Source organism: Lithobates pipiens, unplaced genomic scaffold (genome assembly GCF_037356315.1).
Source record: "Lithobates pipiens isolate NorthernLeopardFrog02 unplaced genomic scaffold, aLitPip1_a1.2 Scaffold_3, whole genome shotgun sequence".
NCBI lineage: Eukaryota > Metazoa > Chordata > Amphibia > Anura > Ranidae > Lithobates > Lithobates pipiens.
This window is the reverse complement of record NW_027507790.1, coordinates 188180950-188202071: the sequence shown is the minus strand read 5'-3', so window position 1 is coordinate 188202071 and position 21122 is coordinate 188180950. Positions and strand designations below refer to the sequence as shown.

General features: G+C 43.7%; 1 protein-coding gene across 3 annotated transcripts in view; it reads right to left on the bottom strand.

The window, feature by feature from the left end:
- The window catches only part of RGS7BP (regulator of G protein signaling 7 binding protein), a 165714-nt gene that overhangs the window by 5773 nt on the left and 138819 nt on the right, over nt 1–21122 (bottom strand). The window contains exons 3-5 of one of the 3 annotated variants that reach the window (XM_077462627.1): nt 16432–16562; nt 10507–10651; nt 3531–3601 (exon numbers count right to left, since the gene is read on the bottom strand). In XM_077462627.1, the coding sequence (XP_077318753.1) occupies nt 3531–3601; nt 10507–10651; nt 16432–16562 (347 nt within the window). Of the gene's footprint in view, nt 1–3526; nt 3602–10506; nt 10652–16431; nt 16563–21122 lie in introns of those variants that run through there. The other 2 variants (XM_077462628.1, XM_077462629.1) reach the window with 2 other exon arrangements.

The following is a 21122-nucleotide window of genomic DNA, read 5'->3' as shown; positions in this document are numbered from 1 at the left end:
CAGAGCTTAGGGGGGCTGCAATGTGAATGGGGGTGCAGAATGTAGGGGGTCTGCAATATAAATGGGGGCAGAGTTGAGGGGGGCTGCAATGTGAAAGGGGCAGGGCTTAGGGGGGCTGCGATGTGAATGGGAGGTAAAGAGCTGAGGGGGGCTGTAATTCAAATGGGGGGAGCACAGCTGAAGGGGGCTGCAATGTGAATGGGTGGCATAGCAGAGGGGGGCTGCAATGTGAATGGGGTGGAGCTTAGGGGGGCTGCAATGTTAATGGGGGCAGAGCTGAGGGGGGCTGCAATGTGAATAGGGACAGAGCTGAGAGAGGGTGTAAAATGGAGGCAGAGGACCTTGCGGTGGGAGGAATGTGAAGGTGGGGACAGAGGACACTAGTGGGGGGGGGGTCGATGTGAAGGGGGGACAGGTGACACTACTGTGGGAGGATGATGTGATGGGGGCATCACTGTCAAGGGAAAATTGTGATATAAAGGGGGGCTGAGGAAACTGATGTAAAAAGGAGGTTTCAGAGGAAGGGCTGTGATGGGAATATCATTCAAACCTCTTCTGTAAGAACATTTTATAGATCAGACCTCCATGAATTTTAATTCAATACCCCTGTCCTAAACAGTGCAAGTTTAGGAGATATTCACTGTACCTACAGATAAGCTTTAGTATAGGCTTTCCTGTAGGTACAAGTCAGAAAAGTGAGTTTACTACTACTTTAAACCATCCATGGAATGGATGGATGGATGGAAAATACAAAAAGTAAAAGTCTTGTGCCCTTTTATCCAGATTGGCTATCAGCGCCAAGACATTTTGTAGTATGCAATAGTAATTAGTATGACTTGTAATGTCTAAGGTAGGGAGATCTTGGAATTTAATAACAGGGCTCATACTGCTGGAATATCTGAGAATAAGCCAACTTTGGCAAGTAAAGCCGCGTACGCACGTAGCCGTCTGTCCGAAGTACTTAGTTTGGCGGAAGTCCGCCAAACTGTCCGTCGGAATTTTCGAACGGGCTACTTGCCCACACACGGCACTTTTTCAGCGGACTAATACGGCGTACTAAGTCCGCCGTACTTTCGAAATGAACGGACTCGCCCACACAGGCGGAGGAAAGTCCGCTCATTTCGAGCGCGTCTCCAGGTAGGCGGGGCCCGCGAAGGAGACGTCGCTGGCCCCGCCGCCTGGTATGGACTTAAAGGGGAACTCCCCAACGCCGAAAAAAATCGGCGTGGGGGTCCCCCCCAAAGTCCACAACAGACCCTTGTCCGAGCACGCTACCCGGTCGGCCAGGAAAGGCGGGCGAGCGAGCGCCCCCCCCCCTCCTGAGCCGTACCAGGCCGCGTGCCCTCAACATGGGGGGTGCCTTGGGGAAGGGGGGGGCGCGCGGCCCCCCCCACCCCAAAGCACCTTGTCCCCATGTTGATGAGGACAAGGGCCTCTTCCCGACAACCCTGGCCGTTGGTTGTCGGGGTCTGCGGGCGGGGGGCTTATCGGAATCCGGGAGCCCCCTTTAATAAGGGGGCCCCCGGATACCGGCCCCCCACCCTATGTGAATGAGTATGGGGTACAATGTACCCCTACCCATTCACCTGTAAAATAAAAGTACAAAAAAAAACACAACACACGAGATAAAATACTTTATTGCACAGCTCCGGGGGTCTTCTCGCCGGACTCCTCTGCTATCTTCTTGTAGCTCTTTTGCTAGCGGAGGAGTCCGGCTTTCTTCCTCACCACCGGCCTCTTCTCCCGACTTCGGGGGTCTTGTCCCCCTCTTCGGTTCTTCTGCCGGGCCACCGCACCTTCTTAAAGCTCTTTTACAGGCGGTGGCCCGGTCTTCTGTCGCCGCTGCCGCCTTCCGTTCTTCTTCTTCTTCTTCTTCTTCTTCTTCTTCTCCTTCTTCTCCTGGAGATGTTGACTCGACGCTCTCTCCGGCCACAATGCCAGGGACGCGCTGCGCGGCCACTTATATAGGGATAAGGGGCGGTGTCACATGGCTTTATGTCACATGGGTTGGTCACATGGGTTGATGTCACATGGGGACTGTGACATCGTAAGGGGGCGGGGTCACCATGTGACACCAACCCATGTGACATAAAGCCATGTGACACCGCCCCTTGTCCCTATATAAGTGGCCGCGCAGCGCGTCCCTGGCATTGTGGCCGGAGAGAGCGTTGAGTCAACATCTCCAGGAGAAGGAGTAGAAGAAGAAGAAGAAGAACGGAAGGCGGCAGCAGCGACAGAAGACCATGCCACCGCCTGTAAAAGAGCTATAAGAAGGCGCGGTGGCCCGGCAGAAGAACCGAAGAGGGGGACAAGACCCCCAAAGTCAGGAGAAGAGGCCGGCGGCAAGGAAGAAAGCCGGGCTCCTCCGCTAGCAAAAGAGCTACAAGAAGATAGCGGAGGAGTCCGGCGAGAAGACCCCCGAAGACGGAAGACCCCCGGAGCTGTGCAATAAAGTATTTTATCTCGTGTGTTGTGTTTTTTTGTACTTTTATTTTACAGGTGAATGGGTAGGGGTACATTGTACCCCATACTAATTCACATAGGGTGGGGGGCCGGTATCCGGGGGCCCCCTTATTAAAGGGGGCTCCCGGATTCCGATTAGCCCCCCGCCCGCAGACCCCGACAACCAACGGCCAGGGTTGTCAGGAAGAGGCCCTTGTCCTCATCAACATGGGGACAAGGTGCTTTGGGGTGGGGGGGGCTGCGCGGCCCCCCCCTTTCCCAAGGCACCCCCCATGTTGAGGGCACGCGGCCTAGTACGGCTAAGGAGGGGGGCGCTCGCTTGCCCCCCTTTCCTGGCCGGCCGGGTAGCGTGCTCGGACAAGGGTCTGTTGTGGACTTGGGGGGGACCCCCACGCCGATTTTTTTCAGCGTTGGGGTTCCCCTTTAAGTCCATACCAGGCGGCGGGGCCAGCGACGTCTCCTTCGCGGGCCCCGCCTACCTGGAGACGCGCTCGAAATGAGCGGACTTTTCTCCGGACGGGAAAAGTCCGCTCATTTCAAAAGTACGGCGGACTGGCATACACACGGCCGGATTGTCCGCCGAAATGCGAGTACGGCGGGCAGATTGTTGTGCAAACCAAAATTCTAAGTCCGCCGTACTGTCGGGTCAAAAAAGTATGCCGGAGGCTACACACGGGCGGATTGTTTGGCGGACTTGAGTTTGCCGGACTTTTCCACCGGATTGTTTGATCGTGTGTACGCGGCATAACCTGCTCCATATACAGGTGTAGAAAAGTTTATGCAGATTATCCATTCAATTTAAAGTGGATTTCTCAACAAGGAAAAAAGGCGGAATAATTAAAATCAAATGCTGGTAAAAATGATGCTACCACCATCTGTTCAAGTATATATGAACCAACAAGAATATTTTTTTAAGCCAACAATCAGTTGGAGGGGGTGGGAGGAAGGAGGGTTAATATTTTTCCATAGATGGGCTTTAAGGACTTTTTATTGCTTGTTAAGAATATGTAAATAATTTAGTATCCATAGTCTAGGCACAGGAACAGATTAGGAAAGTTGAATCTTACCTTGGTTTTTTAATGGCAAAGGCATGGTCTCCCTGAGTTTGCTTAAGAGGTTTTTCATTTCCCTCATGTCTCTGAAAGAAAGGAAAATATCTCCTTGAGTTTGGAATTCCATTCATATGCAAGATGAAGATTTTCTTGACGCCATGTGGAGTTGCCAAGATTTTAAAGCAAACCTGTACTCTGCCTATTGAGTGCTTGGTAGCCTACTCTCACCGTTATTGATACTTTTTAGCCAACTGCCTAAACTGGGAAAGGCTCAGATTGTGGACTGGTTGTAATGAATATACCAGCCTATAAATACCCATAATTTGCTCAAGAACACCCGTCATTGCCCCCTTTCTTCTCTTGTCACCTTTTACCCTATTTTCTACTATTCCATTTACATGTATATTTCATAATAAGGTTTGCTAGTTGACAAATTTGTTTCACAAAAAGATATGTGCATCACTTAAGATGAGTTGCCCATCACAGGTTCCACCATGAAATCCAAGGGTACTGCTCTGGCTCAGTGATCTCCAAACGGTGACCCTTTGGGTCCTTGGGACACTGTTCTTCCCACTGACACCATTCGTGAGACACCAATCTTTCCACTGACACGAATGATAGGGCACTACTCCTGTCACTAATATAAACGATTAGGCAATATTTCTCCCACTCACACAAATAATAGAGCACTATTTCTCCCACTGACAGCAACGATTGAGTACTATTCCTCCCATGGGCACCAATGATAGAGCATATTCCTTCCACAGACACCAATGATGGAGCACTATTCCTCTCACTGACACTGATGATGGGGCTTTATTTCTCCCACTGACGCCAATGACCGAGCACTATTCTTCCCACTGACACTAGTTTTTGGAGCACTATTCCTCTTACCGACACCGATGATGGGGCACTATTTCTCCCACTGACACCAATGATGGGGCACTATTCTTCCCCCTACTAAGCACAGGTGTTATGTAATTTTGTAATCCCACTGGCCACCAAGCCTGAGCCATAGTCTATTCCCACTAATGTTGGGACATTTTCTACCCCCACTGGCCACAGTCCAGCCCCTGTAAAGTCTGAACAACAGTAAACTGGCCCTTTTTTTTTATAAAGCTTGGAGACCCCGGCTCTGGCTCCTTGTATTCCAGAAAATGAGTCATGGAAATGCCTCACTGCACTCTGGGCTACAGCAACTTTTCTTATTCAAATAATATTAGCAAGGGCAGCACAGTGGCTAAGTGGTTAGCACTTCAGCCTGGCAGCACTAGGGCAGTTGGTTAAAATCCCAACCATGGCACTTCCTGCCTGGAGTTTACATGTTCTCCCTAGGCCTAAGTGTGTTTCCTCTGGGTACTCAAGTTTCCTCCCACACTCCAAAGACATGCTGGTAGGTTAATTGGCTCCTATCTAAATTGGCCCCAGTATGTGTATGCATGCATGAATGTGAGTTAGGGACCTTAGATTGCGATCTCCTTGAGGGTGGGGACTGATGTGAATGGACAATATATATATATATATATATATATATATATATATATATATATACTGTATGTAAAGCGCTGAGTAAATTAGCAGCACTATATAAGTACCTGTGATCCCTGCCACTATTTAATAGGTAAGAAACGTTGCTGAAGCCCGCAGTGCAGTGACCTATTTCCCTTTCCGATTGACATATTTACTAGTGGTTCTTCAAATACACCTACCATCCTTTTGCATACATTAATAACACACGTTCCATATAATAATCTTTTATTTTAACTTTCTGGTTCCAAAATTGTAACCTTTTCATAACATGTGCATAGTGGTATTGGTATATTCTCATTGAACAATATGCAAAAATTGATCATACCAACATGTTATTTGATTATATCAATTTTTTATTCCCATTAAAATTTTCAAAATAAATGCAAAATATTAACAACATTTTAAATTATTACAAAAACTATGCAAATACCAGAAATGCTTTTGCTTGTTTGTGTCTAATGCAATTAATGTTCTTTTGAAGCAAAAAGTGCTACTCTTTGCACAGTCTGAAGAGTAATAACCCAATATCCAACAATCAAATGTTAACTAATTTGTAAAACACAACACATTTATATTTTTAATATGAAGCTCCATCATGTTCGATCTAAAATAACAAAGCAATTTACGCTTTCAGATGCCCAAGCTGAAGAAGATGGCAACAAAATCTTGTAAACCCAAGTGTTTTAATAGGGAAGAAAATCCTTAACCACTAAGGGCAACTGAATAAACGTCTTGATCAACATTCTACTGTGCATTTTTTCTTAAAGTGTTACTAAACCCACAACACTAAAATCAGTCTGTATCTGCTGATAGAACAGAGCCTTAGGGGAAAGCTGCACATGCTCAGTTTGGTGTGTGTTGCTAGAGAATTTTTTTTTTCCTCGGCGGGTGCATGTGATCAGCACAGGGCTAATTCGCACTGTCCAGACAGTGGGTCAGGGGTCCAGCAGCCTAATAGGACAATCAGGGGAGAATGAAATCTCCTCCTACAAGCTTTAACCAGACACTGATAGAAGTTACAAGACTGCTATATACAGGGTCAAGGGTCATGCAGCCTCATAGGACAATCTGAGAGAATGAAAACTCCTCCTACAAGCTTTAACCCGATAGAAGTCACAAGACTGCTATATACTGCTGATGAGGAAAGGTATTTAGCAGTTTATATTTACTAAAATAATTGCATCTCCATGTTCTGTGTACTGTGAGAGACCAGATATAGTGAATGCAGGGTCCTGGGTTTAGTAACACTTTAAGGCTCGGTTCACACAGGGGCGACACGACTTCAGGACGACTTTGTGAGTCAACTTGGAGACGACTTGAACACGACTTTTAGACACGACCTGGGGCGACTTACAAGTCGCCCCAGGCCAGGCGACTTTTGCCGTGGCCAATCAGAGAATGAGCTCTGAAGGGGGAACTCCACGCCAAATTTCTGAAAAAAAATTTGGCGTACAATGTACCCCTACCCATTCACCTGTGAAAAAAAGTACAAAAAAAAACACAACACGGGGTTAAAATATTTTATTGCACAGCTCTGGGGGTCTTCCGTCTTCGGGGGTCTTCTCGCCGGACTCCTCCGCTATCTTCTTGTAGCTCTTTTGCTAGCGGAGGAGCCCGGCTTTCTTCCTCGCCGCCCGCCTCTTCTTCCGACTTCGGGGGTCTTGTCCCCCTCTTCGGTTCTTCTGCCGGGCCACCGCGCCTTCTTATAGCTCTTTTACAGGCGGTGGCCCGGTCTTCTGTCGCCGCCTTCCGTTCTTCTTCTTCTTCTCCTGGAGATCTTGACTAAACGTTCTCACCGGCCGCAATGCCAGGGACGCGCTGCGCTGCCACTTATATAGGGACAATGGGGCAGTGTCACAAGGGTTGATGTCACATGGGTTGATGTCACATGGGTTGATGTCACATGGTGACCCCGCCCCCTTACGATGTCACAGTCCCGGAGGATGCTGGGACTGTCGCCATGTGACATCAACCCATGTGACCAACCCATGTGACATCAACCCATGTGACACTGCCCATTGTCCCTATATAAGTGGCAGCGCAGCGCGTCCCTTGCATTGCGGCCGGAGAGAACGTCGAGTCAAGATCTCCAGGAGAAGAAGAAGAAGAACGGAAGGCGGCGGCGACAGAAGACCGGGCCACCGCCTGTAAAAGAGCTATAAGAAGGCGCGGTGGCCCGGCAGAAGAACCGAAGAGGGGGACAAGACCCCCGAAGTCGGAAGAAGAGGCCGGCGGCCCCCATACTCATTCACATAGGGTGGGGGGGCTCCCGAATTCCGATAAGCCCCCCGCCCCCGCAGACCCCGACAACCAACGGACAGGGTTGTCGGGAAGAGGCCCTTGTCCTCATCAACATGGGGACAAGGCACCCCCCCATGTTGAGGGCACGCGGCCTGGTACGGCTCAGGAGGGGGGGCGCCCGCTTGTCCCCACCCCCTTTCCTGGCTGGCCGGGTAGCGTGCTCGGATAAGGGTCTGGTGTGGATCTGGGGGGACCCCCATGCCGTTTTCTCGGCGTAGGGGGTTCCCCTTGGAATCCATACCAGACCTAAGGGCCTCGTATGCTCTCGGAGGGGGAACCCACGCCAAATTTTTTTTCAGAAATTTGGCGTGGAGTTCCCCCTTCAGAGCTAATAATTCTGTCAAAGTCGCCTCCGTATATACAGAGATCCGACTTGGAGGCGACCTCCATTGAAATCAATGGGTACAAGTCGCCTACAAGTCGGATTGAAGTAGTGCAGGAACTTCTTTTGAAGTCGGAGGCGACTTCAGTAGCGTGCATTAAGACGGCTCTCATTCACTTACATTGATTTTTAAATGTTGTCCGACCTGAGGCGACTAGGGGCGACCTGAAGTCGGATCGCAGTCGCCCCTGTGTGAACCGAGCCTAAGAAGGATATGGAGGTGGGCTGGGGAGATTTTTTTTTTCTAAAGATGAACATTTACTTTGAAGTGATTGTCACATAGAGTACACTAAAATTATTACCTGCAACAAAAAACTATACTTGCCTCTCCCGTTGTCTGTGCTGACCTTCATATTACTACAGAATACAGAAGTGACGTGCGGGTCAGTGGGAAGGACCACTGAGCACAGCAGGAAACCAGGAGATTGACGTTCCCAGGCGTGCTGGCTTCTGAATAGACTTCAAGCAGTGACTCCTCTTTATCAGAGTAATGTTTGTCAGTGCAATCAGTGGGAGACTTAACTATTTACCTTCTTTGCAGGGAACTATGTTATTACAAGATATATTGTTTTATTTAAGTTTAACCACTTCAGCTCCGGGCGATTTGGCTGCTTAATGACCAGGCCCTTTTTTGCGATACGGCATTGCATCACTTTAACTGACAATTGCGTGGTGGTGCGATGATGTACCCAAACAAAATTGACATCCTTTTTTCCTACAAATAGAGCTTTCTTTTGGTGATATTTAATCGTCTGTGTGTTTTTTTTTTGCGCTATAGACAAAAGAAGAGCGATAGTTTTGAAAAAAACACAATGGTTATTTACGAAAGGCAAATCCACTTTGCACTAAAAGTGCACTTAGAAGTGCAGTCCCTGTAAATCTGAGGGGTAGATCTGAAATGGGGGGAAGCTCTGCTGATTTTATCACCCAATCATGTGCAAGCTAAAATGCTGTTTTATATTTTTCTTGCATGTCCCCCTCGGATTTACAGCGACTGCACTTCCAAGTGCACTTGCAGTACACTTGTAGTGCAAAGTGGATTTGCATTTCGTAAATAACCCCCAATATATTAATTTTTTGCTATAATAAATATCCCACATTTTTTATAAAAAAATAAAAATTTTCCTCAGTTTAGGCCGATATTTATTCTTCTACATATTTTTGGTAAAAAAAAAATGCAATAAGTGTATATTGATTGGTTTGCTCAAAAGTTACAGTGTCTACAAAATAGGGGATAGATTTATGGCATTTTTTTTTTATTACTAGTAATGACTGCGACATTAAGGTGGACACATCGGACACTTTGACACATTCTTGAAACCATTGACAATTATACAGTGACCAGTGCTATAAAAATGCACTGATTAAGGGGTTAATTGTGTTCCCTCAGTGTGTGTTCTAGCTGTAGGGGGGGATGGGACTGACTAGGAGGAGACAGAGATTGGTGTTCATACTTAGTATGAACACACAATCTGTCTCCTCTCCCCTGAAAGAACGGGGATCTGTGTGTTTACACACAGAGATCCCGGTTCTCGCTCTGTTACGAGCGATTGTGGGAGCCTGACGATCAATGCGCCCCCGGGCACTCGCATCAGGGTCGGGCATACGCTGTGGGCATGAGCATGCCCCTAGTGGCCAAAAGGCGAAGCGACGTAACATAACGATGTTGCACCCAGCCATGCCATTCTGCCACAGTAAAACTGGTCAGCAAGCGGTTAAAGCCCAACTCTGGGAAACAGAAAAATGATCCCTTGCAGTTTAACTACTTGTTTAATCTAGGGAAAATGTATGCACTTTAACTCACCTGATCCTTGGCTCCCCCACACTCTGGTGGTGGACTGTCCTTCAGCATCATCACATCCCAATGCAGGACCCTGCATTGAGCTAGATGACATCAGGGCCTTAGGGCCTTAGACTTCTGGAGCATAGGGGAGATGATCTTGCTGTGAGGACTGGTCTAGAAGGGCGGTGGAGGTAGGCGGATCTTCTTTTCCACATCCCCTAGACCTAAACAAGCAATTCAAGTCATATTAAATGTTCTTTTCATAATAAACATGTCATACTTATCTGCCCTGTGCAATAATTTTGCACAGAACACCCCCGATCCTCTTCTTCTGGGGCCCCCTGCCAGCGCTCCTGGCTCCACTTCTTCAAGAACTGCCCCCATTGACAGAACGGGTGGCTCGGCCCCACCCCGATCCTTGTCACAGTACTTGATTGACAGCAGTTGGAGCCAGTAGCTCCTGCTGCTATCAATCTGCCCAGCTCTCATGCAGGATTGTGAATGGGTTTAGGTAAATATAAGGGGGTCAGGGGGGATTCTGTTACACAGAAGTTTTTTTTTACCTTAATGCATAGAATTTATTAAAGTAAAATAGATTTAGGCTTTAGAACCACTTAAATCTTGAATTACAGGAACAGCCCCATGGAAATGTATAATTTTAAGTTTCCCAGAGTTGCGCTTAAAAGCAAACCTGTGTTTTGTCAATGTAGGAACAGATGACTTTAAATCCCCCTCCCTAGCATATACATACTCACCACTCCTCCCCATCGTTCCATTTGCTCTCCACATATGAAGCAGCATTTGATATGTTCCACATAACAGCGATGCTACTTTTAAAGTAAACCTACCACAAACCTGTGTAATTCAAAATTATCAAATGATTATAAAACACACAAACAGGTTACTTTTAATGAAAATTGCATATCAAAGAAATCCGGTATATATAGGCATCGAAAGTCATATCCAATGCTTAGTGGTCGAAACAGTCCATGTACCTCTCCGTGTTGTCAATGTCTGTGGAAACCTGCCAACACTGCTGGACATCTACTGGGGATGATGATGTGTCTTCTAAGATTGGAACTTCAGAACTCTCATCCATTTTGTAGTCTATTATCTTTGGACCAACACACTGCTCTTTTCCTTTAGAATAAGAACACAATAAAATAATAGGTATTTAATAGCATATGTTTTGTGGAACATTGTATTAGAGAAATATAGCTAATTCATCGAAGTTCAAAGTTCAGAACCTGAATAAGCTTGCAAACCTGAATTAACTGTAAAGATAAATGAAAGAAAAAGGGCGCATAGGCCTAGTGCTTTATCCCACAAATTTTATTTAAGATAGAATTAAATTAATTGATACTACTCACAAACATATATAGTATAAGCGCTCATCAAGCAACTCAACTTGGTTGCACTCTCTGATCACTCGAGCATGGGGGGGGGGGGGGGGCCTCACCAGGGTCCCTGCTGGCTAGCGCGTTTCAAAGGCATGTCCTTCATCAGATCCCTCAGAGATTTTCCCTTACTTCGCTTCCCATAGCCAAACAGGAAGCGAGAGCAAAATCCCTGCAAATTAAATAAATTCTTTGGGAACCCCCAGGTCACTAGAACTAGTGCCCCCATTGGAATAATATTCCTCTATTGCTTTTCTGGGGACAACCCAAAATGTGGGATTTGCTTTTACTTTCACTTTCAATGATAATGGTAAACACGGACAAATAGAGAGGGTGAATCCCCTCAACAGGGGCACAGACAGCAATAAAAACCGTCAAGTGTTCTAATCCCTCTCCACTTTATCCAAAACTAAAAAGAAAACATTTTGCCTTTTGTTATACTTTAACCCTTTCACTGCCAAGTCTGTACGCCGTATGGACCTACAAAAGTGCCTGCAGGTGGCCAAGTCCGTACAGCCCTAATTTCCCCCTCTTCTATAAGCTTATGGTCACTTCAATGACCATAAGCTTATATCAGAACTGTTCAGCAGACCCTGCTGAACAATTCTATAACTCTAATCAGCAGATTACAATCTACTGATTATAGTTATTAACCCTAAATGTGACTGCCCTCCCCATCCCACCCATGCCGCTGCTTCCCTGTCCCCAGCTTCTCCACCCCCAGCCCATCCCTTCCATCTATAACTACTTCCCCCCACTCTCCTTACCTATCCCCTATACCCCCCTTCTCCCCCCCAGCACTAATTACCCCCCTTCACCTGATCCGACCCCCCCCCCCCCCAAAAGAGATCCCCTGCAGCTACCTTTAGAAGCTGGCGATCTCTGCTATATCCACTGATAACTGATATATAGTAACCGCGAGTGTTACTATATATCAAACTGTCATTTTATGAATGAATGGAGTCTCTATACAGATTCCTTATTCATTCAAGTAAAGAGCTACAGAGAAAGGGACTATCTTCAGTCCCTTTTCTCTGTTTAAAAAAAAGAGATGGGGGTCTGTTTAGACCTCTGATATCTCACCAAAGACGCCCCCACCCAAAAAAAAAGGATGTTTTAAAAAAGCAATTAAAAAAAACATAGTAAGACCCCCCAGGTCTACCTGCACTCACCCCTCCATGGTGACGGTCAGCTTCTCCCCCCCCCCCCCCAGCTTCTCCTCCCGGCCAACCTCGTCTGTCCTGATTGACCAGGAGGAGAGACCGGAAGACAATAACGAATATTAATTCGCCATTGTCACAAGTGGACGTGTATGGGGTGCAATGCACTGCGCTTAACCTTTTTCAGAGTCCAGCACCCTGCAGGGGCACCCCCCCCATCACCCCTAATGGACCGACCGCTCCTGAGCGGACTCTGTAAAGCAGATCTGCCTGCCCAGCAGGGGATCTGTCTGCTGTTCCCCGCTGAGCAGGAAGATGACAGGTCCATGTGCGCTCTGCTGATGCAGAGCAGACATGGACACAGCCATTATTTTCTATTGGGAGGTTGGATAGAAACGGACCACCTGTCCATTTCCATCTGATACCATCCGATCCGATCTGCTAGATGGGAATGGAATCCCCATCCGTCTGTTTTTAGCAGACTGGATCGGATGCAGGCAGGTGTAAACTGACACATGCCCATTTACATCAGCCTCTATGGAGAACAATGGGTGTGCCTGTGTGAAAGGGGCCTAAGACTTTGTTCACACAGGGCATATACAGCGTACCTTTATGGGGGGCCGCATAGGTGTTACGTGAATCTCTGTGCAGGCCGTATGATTGATGTCATTTGGTATGAAGCACCTGCACGAACAGAGCCTCTGCTCCCAATTTTACATCCATGTAGGTCCGTATGCATGTCCCTGAGCTCACACTGTCTGCGTTCGGTTCGTGTACCCACGCCCACACAGATGTCAGATTGGGATCAACAGCTTTGCCTGTGTAGCCGGTGCATCCCAATTGACATATATGGGACTGCCTGTATGGGGATACATGGAACACCTGTGCATCCCTGTGTAGGTAAACATGGCTCTACATGGGCATACACTTTAGTATGCTAGATGTGAACAATGCTTTAGTAGCAATTTAGCAGGAATTTTGTTATGTTGTGTTTATGTGCACTATTATTGATTTTAGTGTATTTTTTGTGAAAATATTGTTTTGATAAACATTTGCACTAATATCGCGATGCCTTAAAAATCAGTAGCATCTTATTTTTATTCTACTGGCTATGTGTTTTCAGAAAATGTATGGTTTGAGGGGTCTTTTACAAATTTTGAAAGCTGTAAGTGAAAAGGAAAATCTCCAGATTTTCTAAGAAACGTTTGCTTATGTTTGATTTTCACTATTTCTCAAAAGACGCAATTTAAAATTTACAAATATTTGTTATTTATTAACTCAATACAGGTTAAGCTTTTATATTTAGTAGGAATTTAGCAGGAATTTTGTGTTTTTATCTGCTAATAATGGCTTAAGTGTATTTTTTGGCGAAAATATTGATTTGGTAAACATTTGTGCAAATATCGTGGGGCCTTAAAAATCAGTAGCACCTTCTTTTTATTCTGGTCCTATGCTTTCAGAAAATACATGGTTTGGGGTGTCTTTCACAAATTCTGAATACTGTAAGGGAAAAATTAAAACCTTCATATTTTTTGAGGAATTTGGGTATTTACATTTTTGCATACATTCGATTTTAACCATTCTACAAAAAGGCGCAATATAAAAATTACAGATATTTGTTATGTATTAACTCCATACAGGTTAAGCTTTTATATTTAGTTGGAATTTAGCAGGAATTTTGTAAAATTAGCTGTGCTTTTATCTGCTAATAATGCAAAATTATTGATTTGATAAACATTTGTGCAAATACCAAGTGGCCTAAAAAATCAGCAGAACCTTCTTTTTATTCCAGAGGTCATATGCTTTCAGAACATATATGGTTTTGGGGGTCTTTCACAAATTCTGAAAGCTGTGAGGAAAAAATTTAAACCTTGAGATTTTTAGAGAAATTTGGATATTTACATTTTTGTGTACTTTGATCTTAATTTTGCAAAAGGGTGCAATGTAAAAATTTTTTTTTTGCTATTTATTAATTCCATATAGGTTAAGCTTTTATATTTAGTAGGGATTTAGCAGGAATTTTGTAAAATTAGCTGTGTTTTTATCTGCTAATAATGGCTTAAGTGAATTTTTGGGGAATATATTGGTTTGATAAACATTTGCACAAATACTGTGGGTTCTAAAAAATCAGTAGCACCTTCTTTTTATTCTAGAGGTCATATGCTTTCAAAAAATATATGGTTTTGGGGGTCTTTCTCAAATTCTGAAAGATGTAAGGGAAAAATGAAAACTTTCAGATTTTTAGAGAATTCCATTCTCATCATTTTGCAAAAAGGTGCAATGTAAAAATGACAAATATTTCTTATTTATTAACTCAATACAGGTTAAGCTTTTATATTTAGTAAGAGTTTTGTAAATATTGCTGTTTATTTATCTGCTAATCATGATTTTAGTGGATTTTTTGCAAAAATATTGTTTTGATAAACATTTGCGCAAATATCGTGGGACCTTAGAAATCAGTAGCACCTTCTTTTTATTCTACTCCTCATGTGCTTTCAGAAAGTATATGGTTTGGAGGGTATTTTACAAACTTTGAATGCTATAAGGGAAAAATAAAAAAGCAAAGGAAAAATTGCAAAAATGGTCTGGCCACCTGAGTGTACAAAATGGAGCACAGGGTCTGGCAGCGAAAGGTTAATCCCACCCTGGGGGAACCTGCTTTGTGTATATGGAATTTTCCCTGCAAGATAAGTATGTAGCCCATCTTCCATACTTAAAGTATAACTAAAGGCACATTGTTATGTAGTTTTGCATAAAGTGGAGAGGGATTAGGACCCCTATCAGGCTGTTATCAGTCTGTGTTTCCTTTAGGGAGATTAACCATCTCTTCTTATCCTGTTTACCATTATCACTGAAACTGGGGGAAAAAAATTGGAGTTGTCCCCAGAACAGGAGTAGAGGGAACTCTTCCAATGGGGACACTAGTACTAGTGGCCCTGCTGACCACCAGGGATTTCGTCTCACTTCCCATTTTGGCTTTTGGACAGGAAATGAAGAACATTTTTCCCAATGGGACATAGATAACAAAAATAAAGCTGACAGGGGTTAAATCCTTTACTCAGTACTAAGGATAGAAAAAAGTTTTGCCTTTAGTTCTACTTTAATGAGACCCTATCGCCAGACCATTAATTTCAATGAGAGCCTTTTTCATAAGATCATACATGCAGTTAATATATTTTATGTGTGTTATTTACCTATAAAAGCTTCCCTTATGAAGACACCCAAAAGCCCTAATGCCCTGTACACACGGTCGGAAATTCTGACGGAAAAGGTCCGATCGGATTATATTGTCGGAAAATCCGATCGTGTGTGGAGCTATGACTAAGCACCGTGTTCGGTGTGAAACATGTCAGCGGCTGTGCAGTTAGTCTGTTTGCCAGCCTAGATGCTATGATTTTAATTACATTTTTGAAATAAAGTTGAATAATTTGGAGTGCGGCTATCCAGCTACATCTTTTCTACGTGTGTGGACTCTATCGGACTTTTTCCGTCGGAAATTCAGACGGAAAAAATTTGAGAGCAGGATCTCAAATTTTCCAACAAAAAAATCCAATCAGACTTTTTCCGTTCATTTGTAGAGAATTCCGATCAGACAAAGTGCCACGCATGCTCAGATCAAATTACGAGACCAAAGCTATTGGTTACTAGCCTCAACGTAGTCCCGTCGTAACGAACAAACGTCATCACGTTCCAAATGATCGGATTTTCCGATAACTTTGTCTAACCGTGTGTATGCAACTCCAGTTTAGGACCAAATCTTTTGGAAAAAATCTGACGGATTTTGTTGTCGGAATGTGTGTACAAGGTATAAGACTGCTGCTGGGTGCTGCCATCTTGGGATGTGATGTCAGCACTCCCTGCAGACTCAGATGTCACTCAAGTGACAATCTATAGTATTACCCTTCCCAGCAGCTACATGCAATGGTATGTAGGGAAATAAGGGGAGAGGGAGCTGGGCCAGCATGGGTAGTAATTAGACAGCTCTCAGGAAAGAAGGCTCCTATGTGTCGGAAGGGAGGAAGAACTGTGGTTGTGCTAGGTTATCAACTCTTGCTAAAGTGATCAAATCACCTACCAAGTTCAAAGGCACATTGCAAGTGACTAAAACATGTTTATGGAAATGGGAAACTACTGCATTTAAGTAGTAAGCATCTTTAAAAATACTTGATTTATATGTGATTTTGCTTTTTTAATTTGGCGACGCCGTCTCTATAATAAACACACAGCCATTCTACACTCACCCCCTCCTTCAAAGCTATACAGTTACTACTGAATTCATGGTGCATGTTAAACATCTGATGTTGAGGTGGACCTATTTCTGTTTAAAGTCTAATGTGACTACTGAGAAAAGTTAACGGGTTACCTTTGCGCTGGTACTGAAGGGAGCCCAGAAGACACATAGATTTCAGCATTTCAGTTGTATACATTTCTAGGCAGCACTGAAGCTGGATATAAAGTCTGCAGATCTCTGGGTGGATCTCCCCATCTTCTGCTCTAAAAAAATATGACACATTAGAAAAGGTTACAGCATCAAATACAAGTGTCTCAAGTCATATTCAGCACAACCCTTTACTGATAATGAATGGAACAGTTACCTGATATATACAGTGCCTTGAAAAGGTATTCATACCCCTTGAAATTTTCCACATTTTGTCATGTTACAACCAAAAACATAAATGTATTTTATTGGGATTTTAAGTATAGACCAACACAAAGTGGCACACAATTGTGAAGTGGTAGGAAAATGATAAATGTTTTTCAAATGTTTTTACAAATAAATATCTGAAAAGTGTGGCGAGCATTTGTATTCAGCCCCCTTTACTCTGATGTCCCTAACTAAAATCTAGTGGAGCCAGATCCCTTCTGAAGTCACCCTATTAGTAAATAGAATCCACCTGTGTGTAATTTAATCTCAGTATAAATACAGCTGTTCTGTGAAGCCCCCAGAGGGTTGTTAGAGAACCTTAGTGAACAAACAGCATCATGAAGGCCAAGGAACACACCAGACAGGTCAAAGATAAAGTTGGGGAGAGGTTTAAAGCAGGGTTAGGTTATAAAAATATATCCCAAGCTTTGAACATCTCACGGAGCACCGTTCAGTCCATAATCCGAAAATGGAAAGAGTATGACACAGCTGCAAATCTACTAAGACATGGCCGTCCACCTAAACTGACAGGCCGGGCAAGGAAAACATTAATTAGAGAAGCATCTAAGAGGCCTATGGTAACTCTGGAGGAGCTGCAGAGATCCACAGCTCGGTGGGATAATCTGTTCACAACTATAAAGCCCCATACACACTATCAGATTTTCCGCTGATTTTTTCCTTCAGATTTAACAAAACCATGTAGTAGAAGGGCCTGCCTGATTCCATACAAATTGAAACTCCTAAGGTTTGACCTCATATTATATGGTTTTGGTAAATCTGAAGGAAAATATCAGCAGAAAATCTCATAGTGTGTATGGGGCTTTAGTCGTGCACTCCACAAATCTGCCCATTATAGATGAGTGGCAAAAAGAAAGCCATTGTTGAAAGAAAACCATAAGAAGTCCCATCTGCAGTTTGTGAGAAGCCATGTGGGGGACACAGCAAACATGTGGAAGAAGGTGCTCTGGTCAGACGAGACCAAAATTTTACTTTTCGGCCTAAAAGCAAAACGCTATGTGTGGCGAAAAACGAACACTGCACATCATCCTGAAAACACTATCTCCATGTGAAACATGGTGGTGGCAGCATCCTGTTGTGGGGATGCTTTTCTTCAGCAGGGACAGGGAAGCTGGTCAGAGTAGATGGGAAGTTGGATGGAGCCAATTACAGGGCAATCTTAGAAGAAAACCCGTTAGAGTCCTCAAAAGACTTAGGACTGGGGCGGAGGTTCGCCTTCCAGCAGGACCACGACCCTAAACATAAAGCCAGAGATACAATGGAATGGTTTGGATCAAATCATATTCATGTGTTAGAATGGCCCAGTCAAAGTCCAGACCTGAATCCAATTGAAAATCTGTGGCAAGACTTGAAAATTGCTGAGCACAGACCCTCTCTATCCACTCTGACAGAGCTTGTGCTATTTTGCAAAAATCAATAAAAGAATGGGAAAAAATGTCACTCTCTAGATGTGCAAAGTTGGTAGAGACGTACCCAAAAAGACTTGCAGCTGTAATTGCAGTGAAAGGTGGTTCTGCAAAGTATTGACTCATGGGGGGTTGAATACAAATGCACGCCACACTTTTCAGATATAAAAATATGACCAGCTCCTTTCTCTCCACAGTGACTCACCTGTTGTTGATATCCTGCTTGATAGTCCTGCCTACTTAAGCCATCCAGCCCCGATGATCTCTGCCTTAGCCTTGGTCAACATCAACATCACAGAGACTCCTGAGATCCTGTTGAAGACTTGCTTGGCTGACATTCCTTCTGGCTCCAGATCCTGTTTGCTGTTCCACTACGCTGATCTATGGCTTCCTGACTTTCTGGCTTGTCTGACTGTCCATTCCGGTTCATTTGGCTATGTTTTGACTACGTTTGTTCTATTTACTTTTATTATTAAATAGGTGTGATTTAACTGTACTTCTGTCTCGGTCTGATTCATGGTTTCTGACAATGACAAAATGTGTAAAATTTCATGGGGTATGAATACATTTTTAAGGCACTCTATCTGACATATATCTGTATATAGCAAGAATAATGTTCCACTACTCTAAAATCCTAATGTACAAGGCATAGCAAACAAGTAATATAGATGATAATAATAATAATGATAATAAGCCATGCCATCCACCTGTCCAATGGGAGCATTCATTTTGACCACTGAGGTGCTCTTTTTTGGCAGAGGGTGGAGGTGATGGGTAGGCAGGATTATCTTGAGTTAAGCCAAATAGTTCAGGATACCAAACCCTAGGCATCAAAGTCAAATCAGGACCAGGTTGGTGAACAGAAGAGGATTTTCTGGTTAAGAAAGGTAATAGATACTTTGTGGTGCAATTTGGCTACCTGGTCTTTTTAAAGATGATCTATTAGAATTTTTATTTTACAGGTCTGTCCATGTTCCTTAGTAGTTCATAATCCTAGTTATGAGGTTTGACTTGCCCCCTTCCCTTTTGCCACGACATTTCCGAGACCAGCTATGAAGGAGATGATGACTGATTCAAAGCTGTGACTTGCCCCAGCTGTGAGCACTTTTTCAAGACAAGCAACGGCAAGGGGAATACAGAGAGAGGGAGGGCATGTCAAACTCTGCATTCTTCTTGCTGTTGCTTGTCTCAGTAAAGTGCTCACAGTCAAAGCAAACTACAGCTATAATTTAGCCATCTCCTTCATAGCTGTTGCCAATCAACCATGACCGGAGGGAAGAGGGGCAAGTTGAACCTCATAACAAGGTTTACAAAGCACTTACAAACTACGAGAAAGAAGTAAAAAAAAAAAAACAACATATATAATGATAAATCTTTAAGGAAGCAAGTGCTTTAAGAAAGATGAAACAGCTGTATGTAGGTCAAAACTCAAAATCCAGAAAATATATGAAGGAAATGGGAAGAGCTGGAAGCATCACCTGCGTGCACATGACCTTGGTCTCCAGTGATCTAATAACTTGACTAATGTTGGCCATGCACAAATGATCCGTTTGAATGACTCTTCAAAAAATTAGACAATACGATCAAATATAAGAATTAGCAAAAAGACACTTGCTGGGGTTCATTTACTAAAACTGGTGATTGCAAAAAAGCATGGTAGCCAATCAGCTTCTAACTTCAGTTTGTTCAATTAAGCTTTGAGAAAAAAACGTGGAAGCTGATGGGCTACTATGCACAGCTGCACCGAATTTTGCACTCTCCAGTTTTAGTAAATCAGCCCCAAGTGTCATCAATTGATTTGAAGTAAAACTGATCAATTTAATTGAAATTATACAGATCGACCAAAAATCCAACTGAAAAGTAGATAGATCAATATGATTGTTAAATGTATGGTGGATCAGACCATCTCTTTGATCTTGTGAGTGTATTTGTTTGCTCGGACAGCTAATCGATCGACAATATGATCATACATAAAATCATTGTGTATATAGCCCCCATAAGACTAGACTAGAATAGATGCAGGAAGACAGATGTCCAAGTTCAGATTCATAAAAATACAAATAGAAGTTAATTCAATGTTTGGGGCCCGTTTACACCAATATTTTGCAACTTTTTTCACAGCACCCCAAAAGTACAGAGAAAATAGTTTCCATTATATTCTATGAAGCTAATTACATCACAGCACTGTATTACAGAAAAGAGCAGTGTGTTTCTGAAAGATCCTGCTTACATGGTCAATGGTATTGCACTAAAAATTCAACACTTGTTTTAATTATTGGACTTTTATTTGCATGACTATGATTTCAGAGGACAAAATTTAAAGAAGGCAGAAAATCACTTGTAAAACACATGCAAAATTTGCATATGTGTTTTCTGATTTGGTAGTGTAAACTGGGCCTTAGCAATTTCAAGAAGTGCACTTGGCCTATGGTCACATACTTGACCTGTGGTGACATAAAAAAATACTCCTAAAGATCTTTAATATATCTTCAAATTAAAAGTTACCGCAGACAGTACATTTTCCTTTATGCAGTGTCCTTTCCTAAATGTATAGAAGGAACAGAGATGGGATTTTAAAGGTGCCAAACACATTTAAGTACATAAAACAGTCAGTTTTCTTGATGAAGAAAAAGCAGCACTATTCTGGTGTATTACACACCATACTCCAACAGTTCAAAAGTTGTTGCACCCTGTAACAGGTGAGCCCAATAGTAAACCTTCTCCACTGAGTGTCCTTTGGGGATTTAACAGGTGCAAAGCTACGCAAAGCCTACACCACACCGCGTGAAACTGCTCCCCTTAAAATTTACTCTTACCAAAATTCCAAAATATTTATGCCTTTGAGTCATATCTTTGTCATCATAGAATCCCTCTGGATTGGGATCTTCACCAGTTTCAGTATCTCGTAACAAAGGCAAACAGACCTCATAGCCTAATCCAGTTAAGGCAATCCTTAGATCTCCTGTCCATGGTGATTCCCAGGTA